Source organism: Drosophila melanogaster, chromosome 2L (assembly GCF_000001215.4).
Source record: "Drosophila melanogaster chromosome 2L".
Taxonomy (NCBI): Eukaryota; Metazoa; Arthropoda; class Insecta; order Diptera; family Drosophilidae; genus Drosophila; species Drosophila melanogaster.
The window spans coordinates 14,060,101-14,086,823 of NT_033779.5; the positions used below are offsets into that span (position 1 = coordinate 14,060,101).

The 26,723-nt window shown below is 41.4% G+C and overlaps 1 protein-coding gene across 4 annotated transcripts in view; it reads left to right on the plus strand.

Annotated features, from left to right (window-relative positions):
- Window positions 1–26,723, plus strand: part of nAChRalpha5 (nicotinic Acetylcholine Receptor alpha5) — a 54,232-nt gene that overhangs the window by 19,931 nt on the left and 7,578 nt on the right. For all 4 annotated transcript variants that reach the window (NM_205985.3, NM_001370005.1, NM_001259098.3 and 1 more), the window contains exons 3-10: window positions 858–1,975; window positions 2,071–2,521; window positions 8,767–8,906; window positions 16,480–16,815; window positions 17,023–17,098; window positions 20,440–20,634; window positions 21,560–21,646; window positions 23,358–23,467. In NM_205985.3, the coding sequence (NP_995707.2) occupies window positions 1,511–1,975; window positions 2,071–2,521; window positions 8,767–8,906; window positions 16,480–16,815; window positions 17,023–17,098; window positions 20,440–20,634; window positions 21,560–21,646; window positions 23,358–23,467 (1,860 nt within the window). In that variant the 5' untranslated portion in view covers window positions 858–1,510. The remainder of the gene's footprint in view (window positions 1–857; window positions 1,976–2,070; window positions 2,522–8,766; window positions 8,907–16,479; window positions 16,816–17,022; window positions 17,099–20,439; window positions 20,635–21,559; window positions 21,647–23,357; window positions 23,468–26,723) is intronic.

Genomic DNA, 26,723 nt, shown 5'->3' on the forward strand with positions numbered 1-26,723 from the left:
TCCTGCTTAACAGGACATGCCATAAATGTCCCGCACACGTCCATCAACGTCAGGAATGGTTCAGTTCTGTTCTTGTTCTCGTTCTCCATTCCGTTACTGCCCGAAGGCCTTCCGTTGTGGCATTTGCATTTCGCATCCTGCAGTGGCTTCAATTCCTGCTCGGCCATTTGCCAGGACACTGGGACCCTTGTGTGCTTATCGTTTTGCATACGCATTATTTATTGAGACTGCCAGTGCGAGTTGGGCAGGAATTGGGAGTCCTGCGGGAGTGCGGTAGTGCGGTAGCAACTGCAACTTAGTGTTCGCATTTGGCATCGAGTAGGCCTTTCGGCCATTCAGGATCTTCTTGCCACATTCTGACATCCCAGCTGACAGATGCGCAAATTCTTAGGAGTGATTAGCATGCAAAATGTTTAGGGTTTATTGTTTTAGCAAAACTAATTAGTTTGAGTAATTGAAACTAAAATTTGGGCAATTGCTTAGAGAGCTCTCAGCTTTCCAACGAAAATTGTGCATGTCGTAGTTTCCTTTGTGGTCAAATGCAACGTCGTAGGTTATTGCCTGGGGTTACTGAATGGGCCATTGGGCCGAAATCTGAGAAGCTTGATTTAGCCAAATTGGAATGGCAGATGCCACAGGGTAAATTTCTAATGCAAGTACTTGAAAATGCAACTATAATGCAGATTAAGGTTGTTTCGGTAATAACGATTGGCTTTGGATTAATATTGAAAGTGTGTTAAGTGCTATGTTGGATTAGAGAAAATTAAAGCGATGCACTTAAGCCTAATTTGTATAAAACAAGTATCTTCCAGATTTTGAAATATTATTAACTGAGAAATTTGATCTTTTCCTTACAGCAGCCACTTTTGCATCCACAATTAAGGAAGAAGTCAAGTAAATCAATAGAAACCAAATGCTACAAAGCACTGCCATATACAACTGCAACGGATTGCATTAGGAGAACTAACAATTGAGTAGCTCAACATTTATAGCAAAAACAATACGAAATCTAGAATAATATAGCAACTACTATACAAAATCGGAGACCACGAACAAATGAGGGAGAAAAGGCAAAAAGGAACATCAACAGCGGAATAAAGTTATGAAAATTGGATGAATGAAGCATGAAGCAAGCCCAGAAACGAGAAAAAAGTTGTGGTATAAACTTTTATTGTAGGAAAACGCATAAAAATAATAGAAAAACGCTCTTCGGGTTGTAAAGAAAATAAGAAGACAAAAGAAAGACATGAAAACGTTGCGAACAATAAAGCATATACTTGCCATATTGATATAAAGGGAAATCGTGAAAAGGCGGTGAAAATTTCGTAAGATTAGTTGGTATTAAGGGCAGCCCAGGCACACAGCTAAAAAGGGAACTAAAAAAACCCCGCACAGAACAATGAAAGCTGCAGCAGCTGGATAAGGCCGACAAAACCGAAAATTATATTATTGTAATCTAGTAGAGAGCAGACAACATATCCGCTGGCAACAACCAACACCGAAAGAGACTATGAAAAATGCACAACTGAAACTGACTGAAGTTGACGATGATGAGCTGTGGCTGGCAGTAAGATTAGCGCACTGCAGCAGCAACATCAGCAGCAGTAGCAGCACAAGAACCACCAGCAGCAACAAGAGGCACAACCAGCAACTCACAACACTGCAACCAAGGAGCTTAAGTACAAAACACCACAGCAACATTGCAAGCGAGCAGCACAATAGCCAGCAACAGGAGCCAGCATCGAAGGACGAGGATGTAGCCAACCACGGTAGAAGCAATGACCAGCAGACGCATCTGCAACAGCTAGACAGCAGCAACATGTTGTCGCCAAAGACAGCCGCAGCAGCAACTGCTGCCGGCGATGAAGCAACAACCCAACAACCAACAAACATAAGACTGTGTGCACGCAAGCGACAACGATTGCGTCGCCGACGAAAAAGAAAACCAGCAACCCCAAACGAAACAGATATCAAGGTAAACATTAATAACATCATATTTAACTAAATATATAGAAATTTAGAAAATAATTGCACCCTCAGCACTTGAATTTGGTCTTCTTACAATTGCAGAAACAACAGCAACTTAGCATGCCTCCCTTCAAAACGCGCAAATCCACGGACACCTACAGCACACCAGCAGCAATAACCAGCTGTCCGACAGCCACCTACATGCAATGTCGAGCCAGCGACAATGAGTTCAGTATTCCGATATCGAGACATGATAGAGTATCCACGGCCACATTCGCCTGGGTGTTGCATGTGCTGCAGGTGCTGCTCGTGTCGCTGCAACAGTGGCAACTTCACGTGCAACAGCGATCGGTGCTACTGTTCAGAAGGATCGCAGCGAGCACCATCGCCTTCATTTCCTATTTAGGCAGCTTTGCAGCGCAACTGAGGAGCAGCAGCAGTAGCAGCAGCAACAGCAGCAACAGCGGCAACAGCAGCAGCACGCAAATATTAAACGGACTTAATAAACACTCATGGATATTTTTATTGATATATTTGAATTTATCTGCTAAAGGTGAGTGCCATTTAAATTATCTCGAGTGCTGCATGCAACATCAACAATATCAACAACATCGACAGCAAGCAACAGTTGCCGCACATGGTGCATTGTTTGCCGCATTGTGGCAGTGGCAGCAGCAGCAACATAATGCACGCCGGCAACATATTGTCACTTTGACACATAAAACCACTCACGAGTGGGATGCGAGTATTTTGTGGGCCGGAGTTGTCGTTGTGTTGCCCCTTGTTGATGTCATTGTTGTTTGCCAGTTGTGACATTTACGACAGCCTCAAGTGAGGCAACAACAGCCATCTCAGACCGGTCTATGCCACTTGAAGGCGTCTGCGCCTAAGGTTATTTTCTTTCTTTTCTTCCGTCGCCCCCACTTGAGAAGTCCTTAGTCCTTGTTCGTGGCTAACGCGTGGCAGGCCGCAGTTGAGGTCCTTCAAAGGGCATGTTGCATAAACGGTCTTGACTCGGATGCACCTATTGAAGGATAAACCATTTTATGTCTGTAATTGAGAAGCTTTCAGTTTTTAGTTTTTAATTGCACTTCCTCGAAACTTAAACGGTTGCGTTGAGCATGTATCATCGTATGAAACTCCCGCACAGTGTGGTATTTATTGGTTAATTATACTAAATTGCTTGCTTCAGCTGACCCACATTTTCCGGCACAAAAACTATTTGCCAGAAACTAAGCAAAGCAAAGTCATGTCGAACAATGTGTGGCTGATGCTGTGCCGAAAAGTTGCAATGCCATAAATACTTTCAACAAATGCTTGTTGAAACGCTTTGCTGCACAGAAATTTCCCATATCAAGTGGTTGCGGCAAGGGGCTACGAAAATCTTGTGTAATGGCATTTTTTCTGTCCTTACTGTGCTGCACTAAAAGCTTAAAAATTCTTTGCCACGACAACAATATTCCAACGAGACAAGGACTAAGTTTGGTTAGCAGCTCAAATGCCTGCCGTTCCATTAGCGGCATAAAATGGAAAAAAAAGAATCCCCACCTGAAGATGGTGGCAAGGAGATGGCTCCATTGCCACTTACACATATTGGGGTTATTAATGGCTGCCCATATGGGCTGGAGCAGCAAAAACACAAGATGGAAAGTGTTGCCAATGTTTCACGCTGCCGCGGACTAAGTCGCAATCGCGTGTCGTGGTTGGCGTGCCAGGCAATGAAAGCTTAAATAAGTACACACGTTCAACGGTGGTGCAGGTGGTAAAAAGGCAGTATTAAACTAGATTCCCGTGTTTTAATAATAAAAAGGTTTTAATAGTGAATTCAATTTAAAACTCATTTTGTCATTTTATTTATTTATTTTATATAAAATTACTCATCAACGACCAGTAGATGACTTCTGAAATAGCAAATATTTACATTCATTTCAGATTTATTTTGACAGTGAAATTTGTTTTACAAGTAATTTGTTAAACGATGTTGATTTTAACATTAAAAGTGCGCTGTATTATAGTGTAGTAAAAGAGAGCATTAAATTTCATCGAACCACTGTTCGTTTGCTGTATTCATAAATTTAAGCCATGTGTGTGTTTGCTGGGCCAACTTCTGTGTCTGCAGTCGAAGTCGTTATTCCGTTTCGTTTTTTGTGTCTGTCCTGTCGCTTTGGCTTTGAGTTCATGTTTCATGCAACACCAACAGCCGTGGCAGCAACAGAAACAGCAGCAGTTTCAACAACAATTGCCGTTTGCCCACATGCGTGTGCATGTTTATGATTTTATGGCAGCACTTCCGTTTCCGCCCAGGCATATTGTACTGCTCCCCTCCCCTACTCAACCTCATCCTCCTCGCCACACGTTTCTACCGCCTTTCTTCTGGCTGCCATCGCTAATCAGATTTAAACTTTGCACAACGTCAACGTTGCTTACAGCAGCTGTAAGTGTGTGCGGCTTTACTTGTTAGTGTATTCATAAGTGTGTCGAGTATGCGCTTGCCCTATGACATCGTTCATACGCCCCGTCGGCCAGCCAAGTGCCCTTTCTGCGTTGCCTGGTCATGTCCTGTAAGTATGACATTTATTGCTACCGAAAGGCTTTTGGCATGCTTCAAGACTTCAGGACTCTTCGCATCTGACAGCCCCCTATTGTTTAATTCCTTGTCTTTTGCCGCTAACATGCGATGATGGCATTAATTTGTATTTAGGCCAACAGCAAGGGAGCGTACACTGCTACCATTAAATTTAAGTTTACGCATGAAGGAAGTGTATTTAGTTTACCTTATTGATAACGGTTTTCTATCGTTGTTTGAGATATTCTTCTTCCATCATAGGCAAATATACTATTCCCTGCCTGATTATAACTTCTTTCCACCCACAACGACATGCATTATTCAGGAATTTTCGTTGAATGTCAACTCCCATTCAGCTCTATCAATCTATACGATAAATGTCACAAGTTCCATTCCATCATTAGCTAAAGGGTTGTACAAGAAAGAAAAACCCAATGTCATGCCTGCCATTTGCATTATGGATCCCATCCAGGCGCAGAGCTTCGCACACATGCGAAGCTGGAACAGATGATGAGCCCATCAGCCAGGCACAAATAATCCCCTACCCATATCCAGTCAGCCTTACAAAGGATCAAACGTGAGAAGGAGCGAAAGTATGGGGTTGGCTGGCCTAAAATCAATCATTAAATGTGATAGCATTCATAATTTTCAATAGTGGACACAAGGCAGTTTGATTGATGGCGCTGTCAGGGGAGTTCTGAAAATGCCAGTTACTGTTTCTACTTGAAAAAAGTAGCAGAATACTTTGAATTCCTTTAAGATGTTATATTTTAGAAGGAAAAGCATACGAAATTTTAAAAATGTATTGATATTTAACACCCTTAAATACTTTAAAAGGATCACAATTTTATTTGATCTCCTGGTTTCCACTTCTGTTTTTCCCCCTACAAAGCAATCTATCGATTTGTTTCCATTTTTAAGGCTACTCTTGTCTCGGGTTACTCTTTTTGCCCCATCCATGCCCCTAAAAAAGAAACAGGAAAAAGGAAAACAAGAAAGTCATAAGCAATTAAATGCTTTCCCAGCTCCCAAGCTCCATCCAATTAAGGGCAACTGTATGTGTGTGTGTGTGTGGGGGGGTGGTTGAATTGAGGGGTATTCCGAGGGGGCGGGTGTTAGTGCTGGAATTTTTATTGCATAAATTAAGCTTTGAATGGTTAAGCGTCACCTTGGCGCTATTAAAATGCTCGCTTCTGAGCTCTTTCTTGTTTCCCAAAGCCCTTCATCGTCCTGCGCAAATCCTTGTCCACGTCCTACCCCGCAGCCAATAGCAGGTGGCCTGCCCTGGGACTGCCTGTACAGTGTTCACCCTTCCGAAGAGACAGCCATCAAGCTTCATCACTCTCGTCTCCCCCGCCACCATTCCCACGGCATCCTGTATCGGTTTTGGAAGCTTAAGTGGTTTGGCGCCCCGACAGTTTTCATTTTGCTTTCAATTTTTAATATCAGCGGATAGCGCGAGTCAGAATATCTCTGACATTTCTATACTCTGAGCTCAGGTCCTGGGACCCAGCCGTGAAAAATAGATAAACCTTAGTGCTGATTACAGGATTTTACATAGCGCTTATGCGAGAGGAAGAGGGAAAGGAGCTAACAAGTTTGTTATTTTCAAAAAATATAATAAATAAATTCCACTTACCTAATTATTATATTTCCTTATTCTCATGGTTTTCAACATTATGCCAGGGTATGAAAAGGTTATTTTTGAAAATCAACCCACAGCCACGTCCTTTTAGGCGAACTTCTTATTTTTCGGTCCTACTTTCGTTTCTGAGGAGCAATGGCCAAATTCGCTGTCGTTATTATGGCTGTTGTTGCGGCGTGTGTTCCATAGGCAGCTGCATTTTCTAACCAATTTCGGTTGCTTTTTATTTGGCACATTAAATTGGCCCGCACGAGTGTGCGCCGCGTTGGAGGTCCTTGCAGGCCGCTATCCTTGCAGCTGTTGCCGCACTTCCTCGCGCACTTCATCTCACCCTGTCTGCCTGGCCAACGACTTGGTTTGGCTTTGTGAAATAGCAATTACTTTTTCATGCTCCACTGCAATAAAATTGCAATTTTATGCGGCCTGCCAACGGACAATAACAACAACAACGGTGGCATCAACCAAAAAATAGGGAAAATAGCGAAACGGAAGTGCAGCCATTGAAAAGGCATTTCGAAATGGCCGCAGACTGTAGGGAAAATGGTGTATGAAGAAGAAAGCCAAATTTAAAGATGACTTGGCGAAAAGTTAACGACTCAAAAATGGATAGTTAATGACTGTACATATTGCTCTCAAAGTTGTTAATTACCGAGCTACCGAAAACTACTATTTACTGAAGTTATTTTCAGTTAGTTATTTCTTGATTGAAAAAATTTAGCTTTTCCACTTCTTGTTTGGCCATTTGAAAATACTTTAGGCTCGTTAATCTTTAATTAGTTTTCCAACTTAGCGTTTGTTTTTTCAGATTACATTTTAGGCACATAGTTTACATTCTGCTCGTTGTATCTATGTTTTTGATGGTCTGGTAACAAAAGCGAATAGAAACAAAAGTCTCGGCTCGTGATGTCGCAGTCAAAAGTCGCAAAAGTCGGCAAAGTCGCCTTTGTGCCAGTCCACAATGGCTGGCCGATACTCAGGATCGCTGGCAGGCCCTCATATTTGCTTTATTATCACATTCATTTTGACACTTCATCAGACGTTGGCCTCTTTTTTTTCGCTGTTGTCCTGCTGTTTTTGTGCCTTCTGAGCCTCGGTTGCTTTGTTCTAGGCCCACACCCCGAGTTGGCTGGTGTCAATGCATTGCCTTAAAGGCCTAACTGCTGCCCTATCCAACTTGCCAACCTACCAACCCATCAACCCACACCCACTCATTGTTGGCCTGGCTCGTACTGTGCTCGTTAGCTGCAGTTCTTCCTTCATTTGGTTGCTCTCGGCTTTTCTCTTGGCCTGCAGGCTTGTCATTTTGTTTTAATATTAAATGAACAAGGAAGAGAGAGAGCGCGTGAAAAGCGAATGAAATATGCAAAAACGGCAGAGAAAGTGGCAGGGCCAGAAGAAAACCAGCTAAAAGACTGGGCCTGAACAGGACTAAAGACAAATTAAAACTAAAAAATTCATGTGCATAATTTCTAAACGTTGTTCATTTCGTATGCAAATCTTTTGGGTTAAGCGCACTAAGCTCGGTGGAAAGTGAAAAGTTTTTTTTTTGCGTACAACAGAATTTCAACTATCGTTGCAGAAAATGAAAAGCACCAGATTGAATTATTCGAGAATTTAATTACCGAACACTTCACATTCAGTATGCTGCATTGCTCATCAATCTGGTATTAATGCACTTTTCAAGAACCTAATCAATGGCAATTTCCCAGATTATTTTCGCCGTTGCCACACGAACTGCATTCTCAATCAACTCAATAAATCCGCAACTTATCGCTACTTACTGTCTGCTTATAGAGATTCTGCAGGGGAAAAAAGGGAGTGTGTGTTGGGAAAAACTGAAGGAAAACTCTTAAGAAATTATCAAATTGAGAGGCAAAGAGCAGGCGGGCTGCCAGGATTCCTCCTTCCACATCATCTAGTTTCTTTTGTAGTTTCTTCTGCTGCCCACATTCATGCATAAATAATTCCACGATAACGATGCGAATATGTTCGTCCCTGCATTTGTTTCACTGTGTGTGTGCGTATGTTTGCGTGTGTGTGTGTGTGTGTGTAGATGAGGCAATCTATTATCGCTGGGGAAAAAACGTAACAAGAAAATTTGTATGTGAAAAACTTTTGCTCAATAAAAGTTTCCTTTTGTTATTCGCCTGCCACAGAACAATGGTCTTGTCCCTGCATACAAACACACAGTTTGCGACTGCTAAAGACATATGTGTGTTGGCAGAGCGGAGCACAAAAACTTTTCTTCTGCCATCCTTTCGAACTCCTTTCTCTGTTGCCTTTCCAATCCGACGCCGACTGCAGGACCCGCATCCCAACCAGGTCCTGCACACCGCCCCCTCGATAGGCGGCAGGCCAAGTCCAAGAAGGCGGGCGAAACGAACTTGCAGAAGCCAGAAGCTCGTAAACTTTTGCAAATCAATAAATTTTAGTTGTTGTCTTACTCAAACCCCTCCCAGCAAACCCATTTGCCGAATTATTGATGTTGATTTGCGGTGCTTCTGCGAAAGAGCAAGCAGTTGCAGCACTCTTAGCCAACATTGTCGATCGTCTTGTATGCACTAATCTGAACTTTATCTACTTGCAGTTTGCCTAGCAGGATATCATGAAAAGAGACTGTTACACGATCTTTTGGATCCCTATAATACACTAGAACGTCCCGTTCTCAATGAATCGGACCCGTTACAATTAAGCTTTGGTTTAACTTTAATGCAAATTATCGATGTGGTAAGTAGTAGATGCATTTAACATATCATATTGTTGAGCTTATAAAACTTATATACATATAGATAGATATAGAATTTTCAACTGTTTAAACGATACAACATATTCCTTCGCAATTTACTATATTAAAACTAACGCAAGCTGAAAGTTCAAGAACCACACTGTATTTCGCTGTGACTAAGAACACGAAATTAAAAGCATTCCTTTAATTTCCTGTTTTAATTACCGCCAGCCTTGTGTCAGCAAGGAACTTTCGGTTTCGCCGGTTTTTTTCCTGCTTTTCCTTTTGAATGGGCACCTTAAAGTAGGCAGGTGAAAAAAAGAATCCCTGATGACACAATTTGGTGCTTGGGTAAAAAGTGAATTGCCAAGAAAGTGAAATTTTAATTATTTGCCAGAGAGCAGGGCACACACACACACACACAAGTGATAATGGGAGTGTGTGCGTTCTGTTGCCTGTTGGGTGTTCCTTGAATGGCAGCTAGCCCCCGCAATCCCTTCTCAGGTTCCTCTGGCCTATTTGCAGACAGGACACACACATATCCTGGCTGACTGGCAGTGTCGAGCAAATTACATGCAACGTCATGTGGCATGTGCGCCGTTTGACTCATTTTCACCTTTCGAAAGGGCGGTAGGTTGGTTGGTTGGTTGGGCGGTCGCTCTGTCTGTCGTTCGGTCGGTCGCTAGCTCGTTCTGCATTCATCAGTTGCGAAAACTTTGCCCCAACTTACAATTGCGTATGGGGGTGAAAAGTCAGGCAGGAATCTAGAGAAAGAACTGGCGAGCGAATAAGGTGCAAACTGTCGGAAAAGGCGACGCGAGGCGTTTGCCTTTGTTAGTGAGACAACCTCAATTCATATTAGATTTGCATTGCATTTGTCCGTATGTGCGGCTTGTTTGTTTGGCCATCCCCACGGTGCCAGGAGCCAGTGCCACGGAGCCAGGACCAGATCCTGGGCCAGGCAAAGAGCCCGGTGTCCCGCATAAAGTTGGGATTCAGCAAAATGGAGCGCACAAACAAAAGGCACTCACACATGAGGCATGAAAAGCAAAAACAGCAACGCAGAAAAGTTGCTGCTGGCATATATGGCTGGTTCAGAAAAAAAAAAAAATAAAAATGAAAAAGTAAAAGCGAAAACGATTCCAGACGCTAGAAAACTGCGCATTCAGTGACGCGCTAAAAGTCGCACATACAAACAAATACACTCACACAAAGGCAAACAGAGTGAAAGGTGATGCAGAGTACACCTAGAGAAAACAGGAGTGGGTCACAAAATAATATTTCTGGAATTCGAAAAGGAAAAATATCATTGGTATATTATATAAATCTACTTACTGATCATCCTGATAACTGAAATTACATTGCCACGCACCGAGTTCTTCACAAAATCTACACTCTTAAGTCCCGATTTCGTGCCGTGCATTTACAATAAAATACACCCGTACACACTTGGCATGCAAATAAAATGAATAAATAAAATTTGCACATGTGCTTTTCACACCTTGTGCCAAAACATATAAGCCCGCGGGCAGGCGAGGGGTGTTTCTGAAGTTCCTGCTGAATGGCGGAGGTGGGGGCGTGGGGCAAAGCAATGAAGTGCGAGTTGCTGCTGGTGCAAAATGAAGTTGAAAGAACAGAACGAATGGGCACAATGCGCTGGCGGTCGTTGTTTGTAGCCCGTTTCTGGGTGGCAGTAAAAACTGCAGCACGCACACTCGAAACGCAGTTGAAATCCAGCAGCGAAGGCAGCAGAAAAGCGGCAATTACTGGGAACTGGGAGCCCGACGCGGTGCTCCGGGCATAAAAACCAAAATCGGGTCATTCGGGTAAAATGAGAGGGATTGACGGCCGTTACCACCTTTGGATGCCAAACTAGGGTTTATGAGCCCAGTGGTGGTGTACTCAAACTTTTATTGCGCACTGTTAGTGCCACGCTTAGATGTCACGGCAATCAAAAGTTGTTAATGCCTCGCGGGGAATCGTAATCGTAAGGAAATTAGTTGCATATGGTGCAAAGGATATTACTCTCCTGCCACTCGCCGTTTCAATTGGCATTCTCGTTATGCGTTACCAGCAATCAAAAAAGCATGGAAAGTTCGTATTCACTCTTATTTCTGGAAATTCTTCACTTAAATAAACGATGAAAACAATTGGTTAGCCAATTTTAAAGATAATCTTAAAGAGCTTATTTCATCGTGACCAATAAGATTAAATTGTAAGATGAATTTCAAAAATGGAAAGTGCCATCTGTTCAATCAATCGTACCACAGAGAATTGCGTTGAATGGTAAAAAATACATTTTCGCCATAAGTAGAGCACTTTTTGTGTCAAGTAAACGATTTTTCTGCCAGTTGCAGGTCGGGCAGGACCATTAGTTGTCCGCCGAGGATACGCCAGCTTTCGTCGGTGGCAATATTTTAACTGTTAAATGCAGTGGCTGCACTGGCATTTGCATATTTCTTTTTTTTTTTTTACCTTCTCCAGCTGGGCATCCGAGCAATTTAAAGATTAAGCACCTGGTAGGGATTTTGCAGCAACAACACCGACGCCAGATTGCAATGGAAAGTGCTGCACTCGGTGTGGCAAGGAACAAAGGGATAAATGGATACACTGTGGTCGCTTCACCCACTTTCATACTTTCATCAATTTCACTTATCAGGCAATGTCAACAGCTCCTTCGCCAGCTGGCTCTCCGAAGGACTCTAATCACACGCCCATGCAAACAATGGCAGTCCTTTCGGTGTAATATGGTTCTCATGCCCATTTGATTTATGTAAAGCACAGGTCATAATTGCTTTTCCCGGAGGTCACCTGTCCTCGGGGGAAAGGACAATGCCATTTACCTCACCGTCTTACCTTCTCACTTCCTGTCGGCAATTTTGACGCTGCAAATTGCATTTCCCCACAGTCATGAGTTTCTATAAGTGTGCGGAAGAGCTTTCCCTTTGTTATGCGCTCCGCTGTGTGTGCAACGAAATTAGAATACCTTTCGTGCAACACTTGCCAGCGGTTTTCTATTCCTGGCCCAACGTGGCAACATACTGGCCATCAATGCTCGCTGGTTGCACGTTGCTGGTCTGCGAGTTTTCCATCGGCATAAACAGCATATGCAGGTTTTCCATGTGCATAGATGGTTATGGACATGCTTGGCATACTTTCGCAAATGCTTTCAATGCATTTTCGGCTGGGATGGGAATTTTTTGAGCGCTGAGTATGGGGCGACTCCACTCACTTTCACTTTGATTGATGTTGTTCCCTGTGCAAGTGACTGAGACGGTGATCCATGTGCCTGTGTGTCCTGAGCATCCTTCTCCAAGCCGTTCCCTTTCCCGTTCGTCTGTGCAGATACGATTTTGTCAAATGAGCACAACGTCACAGGCACACATAAATAGATGTAAAGGATGGTAGGATGGCTGTCCCGTCCAGAGGAGGACGACTTAATGGCTTGTGGCTTGTGAGGGTATGTGTTAAGCAGGAATTGGGACAGCACTTTGACCCCCTGCTAACGCAACTGTACTTGAGCTGTGCTTTTCAATTTAATTGTTATAAATTGAGGATTTCTCTACATTAAGTAACAGACGTAAGAGCACCGAACATTTAAGCAGTTTAAAAAATAAATTTTCTGATGAAAAAGGCACTTTAAAACGACCCACACATATGTATGACTACACTTCACTTTTTTTTTAAATATCCTTTAAACACTTTTCACTATGAACATTCGAGTGTGTTTACTCAAGGGAGAACAGTTAACTCCGCGGAATTATACAAACAGTGCAATTTAATTGCATTTTGGAAGGCCCAAGGATCGCTCTTGTTACCCCAAATAAAATAAAAGAGCACTGTTAAAATCAGTTCCAATTATTTTTCCAGCGGAAGAAATGAATATTGAAGTGTTTTTTAATTAAATGCGCCGAGTGAAAGGCATCTCCATGCCGAAATGCATTGAATGGTGGGTGGGTATTTAAGTAAATATGCAGAACCATAAACCACTTAACGATTTTAAAATGCAACATTCAATGGAAGACATGAAACAGGTTTTTTAATTAAATTAAAGAAGTAACATCTTCGCGATCTTAAGGCACTCGATTTTTATTGAGAGCCCTATGAATTCAAAAAGAGTAATGCATAGTTTGCAGGAATTCCACCAATGCCGAAAAATCGTATCCTTTCTTAAGTAAGTCAAATTGGAAACAAGGCTGCGAGTAAGCCAATAAGCATGCTTTCGCCGTTCAGCACAATCAGCCAGCATGACAAATGGAGAGGGGATTATTGAGAACTATGCTCGGCAAAAGACAAATGAAAAAAGAAAGTGAAAAACAGGCCAGGGCAAAACAGGATACAAAAAGAAGTTGACTTTCAGGGCAAGGCAAGCCAAGCCAGAGCAGGCAGAACAAGGAGGTGAAATTAAGGGCTGGCGAAAGGCGGTGAAAGTACAAATAAAACAACTCCCAGGCGCATTAATTAAAAAGGAGCAGACAAAGCGAGGCGCAGATTAATTGGCATCAGTGGGAGAAAGACAGTGGCGGTAAAAAGGGGCCTAGATAAGGGCCAAGACGCAGACCAAGGATATGGTGGCGTGTCGGGGGCGTGGCGGGCAGGGGCGGAACGGAGGAAGTGATTAAGTAGACGCAGGACGACGAAAGGAGTGGGGTGCATATCAACGGATATCAGCGGAAAATGAGTAATGAAGTCGAGATGGGCCAGCCATTTTTTATGCATACAGGACACAATGAGAAACTAGGCTTGCGCTTGTATGTGTGCGCATGCATGGTGGTGTGCGTGGAGAGCGAGCGACGCGTTTTATGCTACACTTTCAGTCGGCTTCGAGTTGGCTTACTGTTTTTTTTTTTTTTTTTAAATTCCCCGAACGTTGTTGGCCTGCCATGTCAATGAACCGCCTCTGCGTGTGTGTGAGTGCTTTGCGAGAATATGTATTTGCGGCGCGCATATGCAAATTTCCGCATACCAAAACTTGTCTTTGGCCCGGCCGAAGGCTGTGCAAAAAATAGAGTGGAGGGGGAAATAAAAACTCTGGGCTGTAATAATTTTGCCGTTTGCTTTTTTGCTCATTTAAAATTCAACAACTGCCGCCCGTAGCCGCCATTTATTTATATATTTTTCCTCGCCTCCCTTAGTAGACATACAAAAGCCCATACACATTCATACATACACGCACACTATTTGAATGCGAATAAGCTTCATTTATACATGGGCTTTTCTTGTGAGGCTGCTGCACTAGGAACCATACAAAAAACTGCACAGATGCTTCAAAAACATGTCCTTTTTCCCTTAAGGATGCATCAAAAGCAATTGAGAGCTCCAGCCAAAGATACACAGTACAGTGTAGATTTTTAAGCTAACTTTGTTAAGTTTATGAGATATGTTCAAGAATCTTGGTTTCTTTTTAAATTTACGCTAGTTTCAGTGCTTTAAGCCGTGTCATAAATAATTTTTGTTCGTATCACGGTTCTGACAAGCAAAACTCTATTTAAGATATACATATATATGTTTTCAGTTTTCTCATTTCAGCTCCCGTTTTGTTTGCGTTTTTAATTATATTTTTCGCGCTCTCACGTTTTGCGGTTGTTAGTTTTATAATTGTGTGCACCGCTTTTACTCCAAATGAACATGCGCATTCAAAATTTAAATTGGATGGGTTGCAAATAGGAGTTGCTCCGACAACTGCAGTTGGAATATATATCCCGAAAGGCAATGTCCTGTCAAAAGCAGGCAGTTCCTACTGAAATTAAGTAAATGAATGAATTTAAATAAGAGCAGGTCCACATAAGCCTGGAAATAAGAGAACCTAGGGATATTCCATTACGTTTACGTGGCCAGCTAAATGAATTATCCTAGTGGCGTCAAACGAAAATCGCACTCAATGTGTAAGCCGTGAAAATTATGGAGCGTCATCAGAAACTCAATTTGTAAAACGGAATTTTATTAGGTCGCAGTCGAGCCTTTAGCTCCCTGCCCGCTCCCCTCTTTATCCAACCACTTTCGTCCTCGCAAAAACCATGGCATACTTTTTAGCGTCAGGCATTTGTTTGTCTGCTGCGGTCGCAGTCGCAAAGTACACTGCAAATTATAAGTATGCAGGAGGAAGGGATGTTTTTTGCCCATGTGAATGGGCGATAGGTGGCTGGCCGAAATGGACTCTGCTGCAGTCAAGTGCAATAATGTAATGGCTATATTAAGCCAGGCTCACACACACACGCACACACACACACACATGGACACAGGGACACGTTGCATGTTTGCTTTTGGACTTCGTTATGCCCGCAATATTACCAAGTCCTGCCACGTCGCTCCTTTACAACGTTATATTTGCCGCAAGCTTCGATTTTGTTGGTCTGTTGGCTTTCATCCCGCCATCCCCTCGCTCCACCTCGCTCCCACCATCCCCGTCATCCAATCCGATTTGGTCGGAAAACATATTGGCAGCATGCTGGTTGGAAACCGCTTGCGGGTTGGGTATTTGGATCTCCGCTGGGGCGAGCGGCTCCATTTCATCTGCACCGCATTCCTGTCGCATATTTGAGCCCATTTTGTGATTGCACTTGCACACTGACTATGGGAAATTGCTCGGACAAAACATTCGAGCAACGCGGAGTGCTCATCCCGAATCCTTGTGTCCCCCATCCGATGCCCATTCCGATCCCTGTGGTCCTTGGCCCTCGCTCTGTTAGTTAGGCAGCAGAGATTTGGGTTCCGCCAGTTGTTTTCAGTTTTCCTCTGTGCTTCGGTCTCGTTACTCTTCCTTTTTTGTTGCTTCCTGTGAGCAACAGCGACCAGCGAGTGAGCCATGAATATTTCAGGCATTTAATTGTAAATTACACATACGCCCTGTGCGCAGCAGTTGCATTTTTTAGGAGCAGCTGCCGCAGCAGCGGCGGATTCGGTGTCTGGTTTCTTTGTAACGCGCGGATTCGGTTATTGGGTCACATCCCTTGGGAAAGTTGGCTGCGAAGTATTTAAAAAATGCAGCTATCTTGATTAAAGTTCGCTTAAAGTATAGATGCAATTTTTGATTTTTATGCTTAATTATTAAAAAGCAACACTATTAACATTTCATACTAGAAAATTTTATGATTCCATATTATTCGCATCACTTAAAACACAACACAATACTTTAAAATATTTATGACAGAGCTCATATCACGGAGTCGCTAAGAAACGCTACATTCACCGATTAATTAATTAAAGAAAAAGTGGTAAAATGTAACCAAGCATGGCTTAATGTTTTAATCTTTTAAGTGAAATGAAAGGAATACAGCTCGCAGCTGGTTGTGCAAGCAACTCGCTGCGAATGTATCCGCTTTTTCAATTGCCATTTTTGCCGCACGTGAGTGAGCTGCCGTCCAAATCCCACCGCAGCTGGCATCCGTTGCGGCAGGAAATACTTTATACAAAAAAAAAACGGCCAGTGCGAATTCTCAGTCGAACTTTGTGCACTATGAATACATCATACGTAGCCGCGATTTTTACGCGTTAATTAATAAAACATAATTCCGTGCGACGTGTGTAATTAACTTCCTGTTGGGGGATTCCGTTCTTTTTCTTTCCTTCCGGCAGGACGAGAAAAATCAATTGCTAGTCACTAATGTGTGGTTAAAACTGGAGTGGAACGACATGAATCTCCGCTGGAACACCTCCGACTATGGCGGAGTTAAGGATCTGCGAATACCGCCGCATCGCATCTGGAAGCCGGACGTGCTGATGTACAACAGTGCGGATGAGGGATTTGATGGCACCTACCAGACGAACGTGGTGGTGCGGAACAACGGCTCGTGTCTATACGTTCCGCCGGGGATCTTCAAGTCGACGTGCAAGATCGACATCACGTGGTTCCCCTTCGATGACCAGCGGTGCGAGATGAAGTTCGGCAGTTGGACCTACGACGGATTCCAGGTTTGGTTCAGTCACCCATGCAAGCAGGGCAACCAGGAAGTACTTAACTTACTGAAAAGAACTCGTAGTTGTTATGCTTGACCGATTCGAATCGAGTGTATTTATGCCGTATGATTTTCCCTTAGTTCGTTTTTCTGCATTGATCTGATAATGCGAGTGAGATATTTACATTATTCTATACCCTCTCCCCGAATATCGTATAAAAAGCTGGATTTACAATTACAAGATGAAACTGGCGGTGATATCAGCAGTTACGTGCTCAACGGCGAGTGGGAACTACTGGGTGAGTAAGCCAACGTCGTCCTGGAGCGACCACCTTCCTCTCTCTACATACTTCGACACCCAAACTCAGACTCTGAGCAGGCGGTCTCTCTATCCCGTTCTTCAGGCAGAAAGAATCATAAAAGAATTGAGATACTATGTTACTCCGCAATGCTCCCGATTCCAGTGTGTGTGTGGAGGTGGAAGTGGAAGTTAACACTCCATGCCAGCGAAAGGACATTGGCCAAGTGCTAAGGACTCGCTGCTGTTGCTCCCTCGCGGAGTTTTGGCCTTGCGGCTGATTTATCGCATACTTTCGTGTGCAAAAAAAACACACAGAGATACACACACACACACCAGTACACTTCAGCAGTACTCGCTCTCTATCTATCTCTTACTTACTCTCTTTCACTCTTGAGCAGGGTTCAAGCTGCGAACTAAAGTTCCGAACTCGTTCCGTTCGAAACTACGACTGTGTTGCTCATCAATACGTGATTGAAAGCAGCTTTCAATCATTTAGGGATGAGAAGGTTTACATCACTGCTTTTTTTTTAAACTTTTCTATGGTTAATTCATTCAAATTCGAGGTCAATGAATACGGAATTAAGTAAGGCACTCGATGAACCCTGTTGTTATCCCACCCAATTACTCGTACTCAAATACTTTCGTACTCCACCCAAAATCACACGCTTATCCAGTGTTCTCCCACTCACTCAACTTTCAAAACAAAACTCCAACAAACAAAACTATCGCAAAAATTCTTTGGGCGCTTTAACTTTTAAGTCCGAAATAGCCGCGTAAACATTTCGTTTACACTCAGTGTAAGAAGCCTGCTTGGATTAGCATAATTCGAGCTCATAAGAGTCCATTTATGCTACTCCAAGTGCAGGCCCCAATAAGTTATAAACCTGATAAAGAGGTAAGGCCCGGCCCCTGAATGCATTTACTTTAGACTTTATTTATTTCCCGGAATATTTGAATCTTTTTCTTGATCGCTGATAAAGGCATGCGGATAGCGTAACGATATGAAACTAACTGAATGCTGAATAGAATCGCTTACTTATAACTTATACTGAGACAGCTATTAAGATAGCTGGAAAACTTTTTGCATTTTGTCTAACAATTATATACATGAGGAAATCTTGGAGAGCTAAAACAAAATCTTTACATACTCTATATAACGAAAGATATTTTTAAAAGAAATATGTAACGTAAATTCCGCTTGTTATTTTTATTTTATCCAAGACCAAAGTAAGGCCTTCGTTTGAAACGCTTTTCTATGACATAAAAAAATTACTTTATTAATTAAAAATTACTTTACTTTATATTAGAAGTCCTTCTAAGAACAGAATTTCAGCAATTAAAACCCCGTTTAATAGTGAAGTTCGGATTTAGATTAACTTAAATTAAAAATGGCTAAATGGGCAGTATGCTTTAATTAGAGGAGAGATTCAACTTGACTAAATCAATTAGAGCACAAAAGACGAAAGATTTCAGTGAAGAAAAGTCAAAATACATTTGCAGTCAATGGGCAAAGTGCAGCATGCTATTGAAAACCATGAGAGCTGAAAATCCAGCCACACCCTCATTTTTCAGGCTTTCCGCAGTCCGGGAAAACTTCGAGCCAGCTGAATAGATAAGTAAAGGGATGGAGCCATTGCTCTTTAGCTGTCTGTTAGAGCCGTGCAGCAGAACCAATTAAGAAATTAAAAGACAAATACTTCTGCATTCTCGCACTTACATACATGCACTGCGAATTAGTGCCTTTTGCAGACACAGAAAGTTTTCAACTCAACACTGGCCACAAAAGTGCAAAAGAAAAATGTTTGCAACAAATTTGGGTTTCATTTGCCAACTCCGCTCTCTTTTATATCCTGTTCTCGTTTTGTTTTATTTTTCTGTGCGTAATTTTTCGGGAGTTTTCAAAAGTTTTTCGCCGGCTTTTTGTTTTCCGTTTCCCCCTTTCGGCCATTCCTTATTTTCTATCCGCATTTGCGGGTTTTTTCTCCACCAGCTTATGCAAATTATTTTGAGTTGGCCAAGTGCTCCCAGACATAAGAGGTAAACTGTTTGTGGAAAGGAGCTTGGGAACTTCGGGTGGCAGGCCCAAAGTAGCTAGGTCATTTTTAAATACGCTGCCAAGGCATTTTGTTCGCAGTCTGTGTCGCTGGTAATCCCTTTGGTAATCTTGGAGTAAGTTGAGCAGATAATTTTGCTTGAAATTTTGTTGTCTACCACTCCCACTAGATATTTCCGTACTTTCTGCATTTCTTTCGGGCATATGGCAAATGCTTTTGCCAAAAGTTTTTATTGCAAATATGTTTGCGAACATGTCGCGCAATATGGGCGGGGGAAAAAGCAATTAAGAAGAGACCGGAGTTGTCGTGGTAGAAGGTTCCATGGTTTTTGAATGGATGTGCTTTTGAGTTCTAGGAGAAAGTTTCTTACAGAAAGCAGATTAGCAGAAGTTCCAGAAATCTTTCAATCAGCAAGGACAACTATTTAGTTTGGCTGCGGCTTCAGTTTCCTTGGCTACAGTTGGCCAATAATTTTAGGAGATCGATATTGAGACAAAAGGGTAATAGTTAGTCAAGAAAATATGGTTGTGTTAGTGATCAAAGTGAAAATAAGTACAAGACACACAATTCTATAGACACATTGGGGACCTTCCATTTACAGCCAATCAACTCAGCCTCCTACACAACTTCACTCTCAACTTTGATTTTGTACATGTATATGCATACTTGAACTACCCACAAACGATTTCTTATCTCTACATACTTTTCTACTACGTATTTACATTTTGGAAAGCAAAGTGCATAACAACTTTTACCCCATAGTAAATTGCTCGGCTTAACTCCACTCTGCTCTGCTCTTACGTAACTTTACTTACAATTAGTTGCCTAGACAAATAAAACTCCATCCGAAACTAAGTTTACACTCAACCAAACCCTGAAACCCTTAAACCCCAGACCCAAGATCCAAACATCAATCCGGCATGCCCACCCACATTGCACTCGTTTCCCAGCCACTCAGCCACTCATATCTGTAAAACATTGAAGAACTGTGAATGGCAATAATGCTTCAATTACACTCAACCAGCCACTCTAGTCTTTGATCTGCTCTGTTCTGTTTCGAACACGCTTTTACCAACTTTCTACCATGCTCTACTACTACTACTACAATACATACTCCCTACTTTACTCCTATCTCGAAATATGCTCAAAACAAGATGCTCAGCCCGAGTGACAAGTAAAAACTGCCACAGATACAACATATCTGACCAGAACATATGTTATATACCGATTAATCGCACCGAGAACTTATCATAATGACACTCTCCATACAATTGAACCATCGCAGGTGTGCCCGGCAAACGTAACGAAATCTATTACAACTGCTGCCCGGAACCCTATATAGACATCACCTTCGCCATCATCATCCGCCGACGAACACTGTACTATTTCTTCAACCTGATCATACCTTGTGTACTGATTGCCTCCATGGCCTTGCTCGGATTCACTCTGCCGCCAGATTCGGGTGAAAAATTATCACTGGGTAAGTTGGGCTAGCATAGCATTCCAGAGGCACACCAAACTGGAGGGGGAAGGCAAGTGCCACATTAATTTCAAACCACTTACGCAACGCAAATACTGGGGTATAACAAGCTGCCAACACACATGCAAACAGCTTGAGAGCCGCTCGAAAAGTATTTGCCAAGTACTTTTTAAATAATGACAGCCTAGTTGGCGGCGAAAGCAGCGAATTTCAAATTAGAAGCTCCTCATAATCGTGTCGATAGGAATGAGCTACAGCTCCCCAGCCAGCTGCCTTCTCACTTTGTAACCGACTGACTAACCGACTGACATGGCACATTATCCATTATGGCCATCGTTACCCACTCCGCCAGTTTGGGCCCGCTGATGACGCCACAGTCTCAGCGATGGTGAGCAAACTATTGAACTTTTAATGCTGCCATCGGAGCTGGGAGCTGTGTAAAGTGTTCAACGAGTCGAGGAATGCTCCTTAAAGTGTGCTGCTGTCTGTCGACAGGACATGGCATTAGTGGCTCGGAAAATCAGTTGGGACTCGTCCTAGCCGACGACTCGGCTCCTTGAGTACACAAAACTGAATGGCTAGTGAGGTCGAGTTGAAAAGTGCATGATACTAAAAGCTTTTGGGTAGGTTGCACCTACTCAAGCAGTGTTAATGATGGGTCATGTCTTTCCAAATGATTTGGAAAACAATTAGTCAGAGAAGCAGACTTTAAGAACTGTTAGAAAATGGTGAGAAATGGTTTGGCTAGGAACACAAAACTAAATAAAACGAAGTTAACACATTTTAATTAAAACTGAAACCAAAATGGACTCTAAAAATGTAATGCAATACTTAAGAACAACAAGTAATTGCATCACTATCTGAAACTGCCTTGATTTTCCATGCACTTACTTTACTTAATCGAAACTTTTCATCTGATATCTAGGTGTTACCATCTTGCTCTCGCTGACCGTGTTTCTGAATATGGTTGCCGAGACAATGCCGGCTACTTCCGATGCGGTGCCATTGCTGGGTAAGATCATTTTGTTTACCAATAGTAGTCGATGGTAGAGCTTTTCGTATATGTAACCTGTATCATGTTATCGCTGTTCCTACTTATGCTTTTCAATCATTAACTTAACATTTATACCGTAATACTTTCATATACCTATCGTTTATGAATATCTATAAAGTTGCAGTTGCATACTCATTTTCTATATATCCATGCATTTCTAAAATGATTTTAAAATCCGAATAAAATCCGATGATCTTATAATATTAAAACTTTGACACACAATTAAAAACCCAAGCGAATTTGGAGAGCACAGCTAACGACTTGAGTTATTTACTTTGGCAGCAAAGTCAAATGTTGTACATAAATATTTGGCTTTGAAGTCTAAAGCGAATATACGTGCTGATGCAACCAAAATAAATGTTTCCAAAAAAAGAAGTAGCGATCGAAAAACTAATTAACCATAACTAGAGGGGCATATAATTAGATTGTATAGCCTTAACAAATTTGCGAAGAACAAATTAATAACATTGTAACCCACTATATTATATGAACCTTAAAGACCAAAAGCTGATCAAAACCTAAATTATACCACGAGTTAGTTTGAACAATGCACACATATTTGACAACGAGTTTCTTGCACGTTATAACTATTTTTAGTTTCGGTTGTCAAGGTATCTGAATTTTAAATACAGTTGGGTTGTTCCTTTTTGAGCGAATAAAATCGGATAATACAAAAGAGTCGTTAATCTCTAGTTTCTCGACTTTGAGATATCCACTACTCAGGCAAAAAAGTCCTAGTGAAATTAAGATAGAGAGCAGACAGTTTCCAAAACTGCAGTTCTATAAATCGTAAATCTTTTTAAAATTGCTCAGATCAGAAAACATTTTTGTATTTAGTTAGATATTGATAGAAATCCATATGTTATTACTGCCTTTTCTACACTGACTCGGCTAGTGATCCTGTTCTTTAGATCCTTTTTTTTATACTTAGAGAAGAATAAAAAGGAGCAACCCCACTTTATAGTTAAAACCAAATTATAGTCAACCGAACTAAATTTTTTTCCACTTTTCCATAATTTTGTTTTTCAAAATTAAGCAATCCTCAAATCCGAATACTTACTTATCTTTCAAAAAGAGCTAACAAAATTAAAATTGAAATTATATTGTTGAATTTCTCTAATTCCGTTCTTGGCGTACACTTTTTGGTGTCTAACTTCTATATTTACCTAACCTATGTCTAAAGTATACAAGCTAAAGTTAACCTCGTGTGTGTGTGAATAAAAACAGAATATAAATCTATATGTATTTTTCCTGAAAATAACATTTGCTATGCCTGTTAAAAACAGAACGATTAAGAAGCTAACAAAACGACAATTTTTTGCATTTAATGTACTAACTAAAATATTTTGTACATATTTCTTGCCTTTTTCTTTCTTTCAAACAACTGTGTACCCTCCGCAAAAATGATATGTGCACACAAAATGCGTATAAACGAAACGAAACCATACACTATGAATAATATCTGAACTTTGAAATATGCGTTACCCCAAAACGAACTAACACAACAACAACTTCCAATCCAACATAATAATAATGACAATGAAACTAACCAAACTAACCACGTGCACCACTACAACAATTACAATATATTCCCACACTAAACATAATAAATATATATAATATTTGCATATATATATATATATTGACAACACGCCCAACCAACCAACAGGTACATATTTCAATTGCATAATGTTTATGGTAGCTTCATCCGTTGTGTCAACGATTTTAATATTAAATTATCATCATCGAAATGCTGATACGCACGAAATGTCCGAATGGGTAAGTTGCAAATAGGTCAACCCACCAAACAACCATTCCAAACAACCACAGCAACCAAAAAACTATCTCCAACCAACCAACCAACAAAAAAATATCAAAATAAGAAACAACTGCAATAGCGACCATCACTCATCATTTATAGCTTCAGCCAGTTTCCAGTGGCCTCAGAACACCAGCTCCAGAGGAACCTCCCATATCCTGCCCCATTATATCCTTATATCCTTATATATTCCTGCCAACCGAGTCCTCCGTGCTGTCGGGTTTGAGGCCACTGTCGCATAGAATTAGCATTTTTTTGTATGATTTATCTCTGCAAAAGAGGAAAAGAGCCGTGCTAAGATAACTTATGTGTTAGCTAGCGAAATGTTTTTGTGTTAGCTATTTTCACATTGTTTAGTTACTTGTTGTAATTGTGTTGTGTTCCTTGATTGTAAAAACGAAGCCTAACAAATAAACATACATCGCTAAAACATGATTATTAAAAAAAAAAAAACGGGATTTTATGAGATACATTTTCTTTTCATTTTCAATTTGGCAACTATCTTTAAAAAAAACCCATTCAGTCACAATCAAATACTTAAAAATAAAAATTAAATTTTTCAATGACGTTATAGTCACTATTCAGATATTCTTAAAAATAACTTCTGATTATTTCACTCTTGCGAATATACAAATAAATCCTTAAAGAGTCAAATTCTAAATTTAGTAAAAAAAAAAAGAAAAGTATCGCACATTCAGTCAAGGTAATAACTCATTCTAGTGGAAACCATAATCATTTCGAACCAAAAACGAAAAACATGTTCATGTTTTATATCATAGCTCACATCCTTTAAGAGCATCAAGCTATATAAAAACATTTAAAATACTAAAAATGCCTAAAAACGTATTTGCGAATAGTTGCACAAATAAATGTTGTTCGATATCCTTTGATTGTTATTATTGTTGATGTTGTCGTGCATTTTTGTTTCAACACACACAAAAAAAAAACCCTTTCGTTCTTCGGTTTTTTCAATTGGTTCTTTGTTAGTTTTTGGTGCCTACTTAGAGGCCGTTATGCAAGCTGCAATTTTTTGTTGCCTCTTTGATTTTGTTAGTATGCATAACTGTATCTGCAATTTAGCCGAGAACCAAAGCCAGCCAAAAACCAAAAGAAATGTCAGTTGAGTCGAGGTTTAGCCCCATGTAACCCCGTGTAACCCTGTGTGTGTGACCCAAAAAAGAAAAAAAAGGAAAAACGTATATCAAAAGAATCCTAAAGGAACGTAATATAACGAAGCGCTGGGAATGCCGAGCCGAAATGTGACGGACGGATGTACAGAGTACGAAATGAATGTTGTAACCATCCAACATGTCTAGCTACTATACGTGTCTACTATAAAATAATTTATGTAATGAAAAATATCGTAATGTTGATGTTGGGCCCATATTTTGAACTTACGTGTATGCCAGCCACATCCTCGATCCCAGCAAGTATCCAGATACCAACCGACTAACCAGCAAACCCCGCCCACTTCCTATCCCAATCCCCTTTTTATCTCGTAACTTTGTCACCAGTTGCACACACGCTTTTGTATCTGCATCATTATACTCGTACTCGTACCAATGTGAATAGGTTTAACAAATATAAAAAGAAAAAAAAAAATAAACAACAAATAATGCAAAAAGTAACCAAAGCAGATGGCAGCGTCAAAACTGCTGTCCAATTATCCATTATGCAATATGCTGTGCTGGTGTACGAAGTTCTGTAAATGGTAATCTAGCCTCTATTTGCCACCCCAATATCTTTTTTCCTCTAAGTACATATTTAATTCATATATCTCTGTACATAGTCTCTATGTGTGTGGTGCTGTGTGTGTGTCTGAGTGTGATGTACAATAGTTTATGATGCCTTTGGCGGCAGGCATAATTATAACTGAATAGAAAATGGGTGGGGCTCTGAATATGGTAGGGTTAAATTTTACATAAACATTAGTGAAATTAATAATAAAATGAATAAAACCAGCGATGTCGCCTATATAAACATGCAGAAAATAGGTTACACTATGTACTTGTAGAAATAATATTTTATATTGAAGTTTGCTGCACAACCTTTTTACGCACATTTTCTCACAAGGTAAACGTAGCTTAAATTTGTTTAAAGAGAAAATTACTTAGAAAGTAATAGCAATAGCTGCACAAGAAAATATTTTCTTAAGCTCAATAGGTTTTTGTTTCCCTTTCACCTTAGAAAGTATCTTTATTTTCCATTAAACGTGCAACACTGATATCACTGGTGAAAATATCAGACATTTCATGACAATATTTTCACAGGACAGTCAAATTGCTTTCCACAATTTCAGCACATTATTGCAATGGCCTCCAAGTGCATAATGAAAAGTTTCGCTAGACGAGACGCAGAAAGGCAGGAAAAAAAATCAAGAATAAGGGCAGCTCAGACGAAGTCGATTGGCTTTTAAGGAGTCACTCACATGACAAGTTTTGTATGGCATTCGCGCAAGAATGTGTGTGGTGTCTCCGCCCCTCGACACACAATTGAATTTGGAACACATGGGGGAAAAACCAAAGCCAGCAATCGAGTGCAACTTGAGGAGCAAGTTTTTGGGGGGCCTGACAGTTGGCCCAGTTGTGAGTAGTGCTTACACGGCACCGAAAATTGAGCCAATTGAGCAGGCGGGCCGGGGCCAGGTGCATTAGAAATGTGCATGCCCAAGAAGTCCTTTTTGCAGGTCCTTGCTGCCGACTGCCGACTGTCGCCTGCCACTTGATTTCGCCCCAAACATCCCGCTTGGCCCGCGCTTTTGTGTGATAACAACAAATCAATTTGCGGAAAATTTGCACAAAAGGCGGTGGCAAGTGTGGGTGGACCGCATTGATATGGATATGGGCAAAAATGCCAGTTGCTCTCTGGCAATGGTTAACTTTGAATTTGGTTTGCATGCCACGTCCTGAAGCGCATTTCCATGTAAGCTCCCCGCTTGTTGGCCAAAAAAAAAAAAAAGAGGAGAGAGGAAAGGAACAAGGGAAAAAAAACGTGGAAACCGCCAGCAAGGAGGAGCCGACATGATCGAGGAGGCAGCTAGCCCGGCCAAAAGGACGACGGACAACGACAGTTTCAGACAAACTGCAAGCGAGCTTGTCAGCTAAGAGCGTCGGTTTTCAGCTCCTCAACTGCATTACGGTTTTCGTGCCGGCGGAGATGGAGTCGGAGTAGGAAGTGGTCCGTACACCAATGCCCGGGGATAAGCTGCAACAAGGG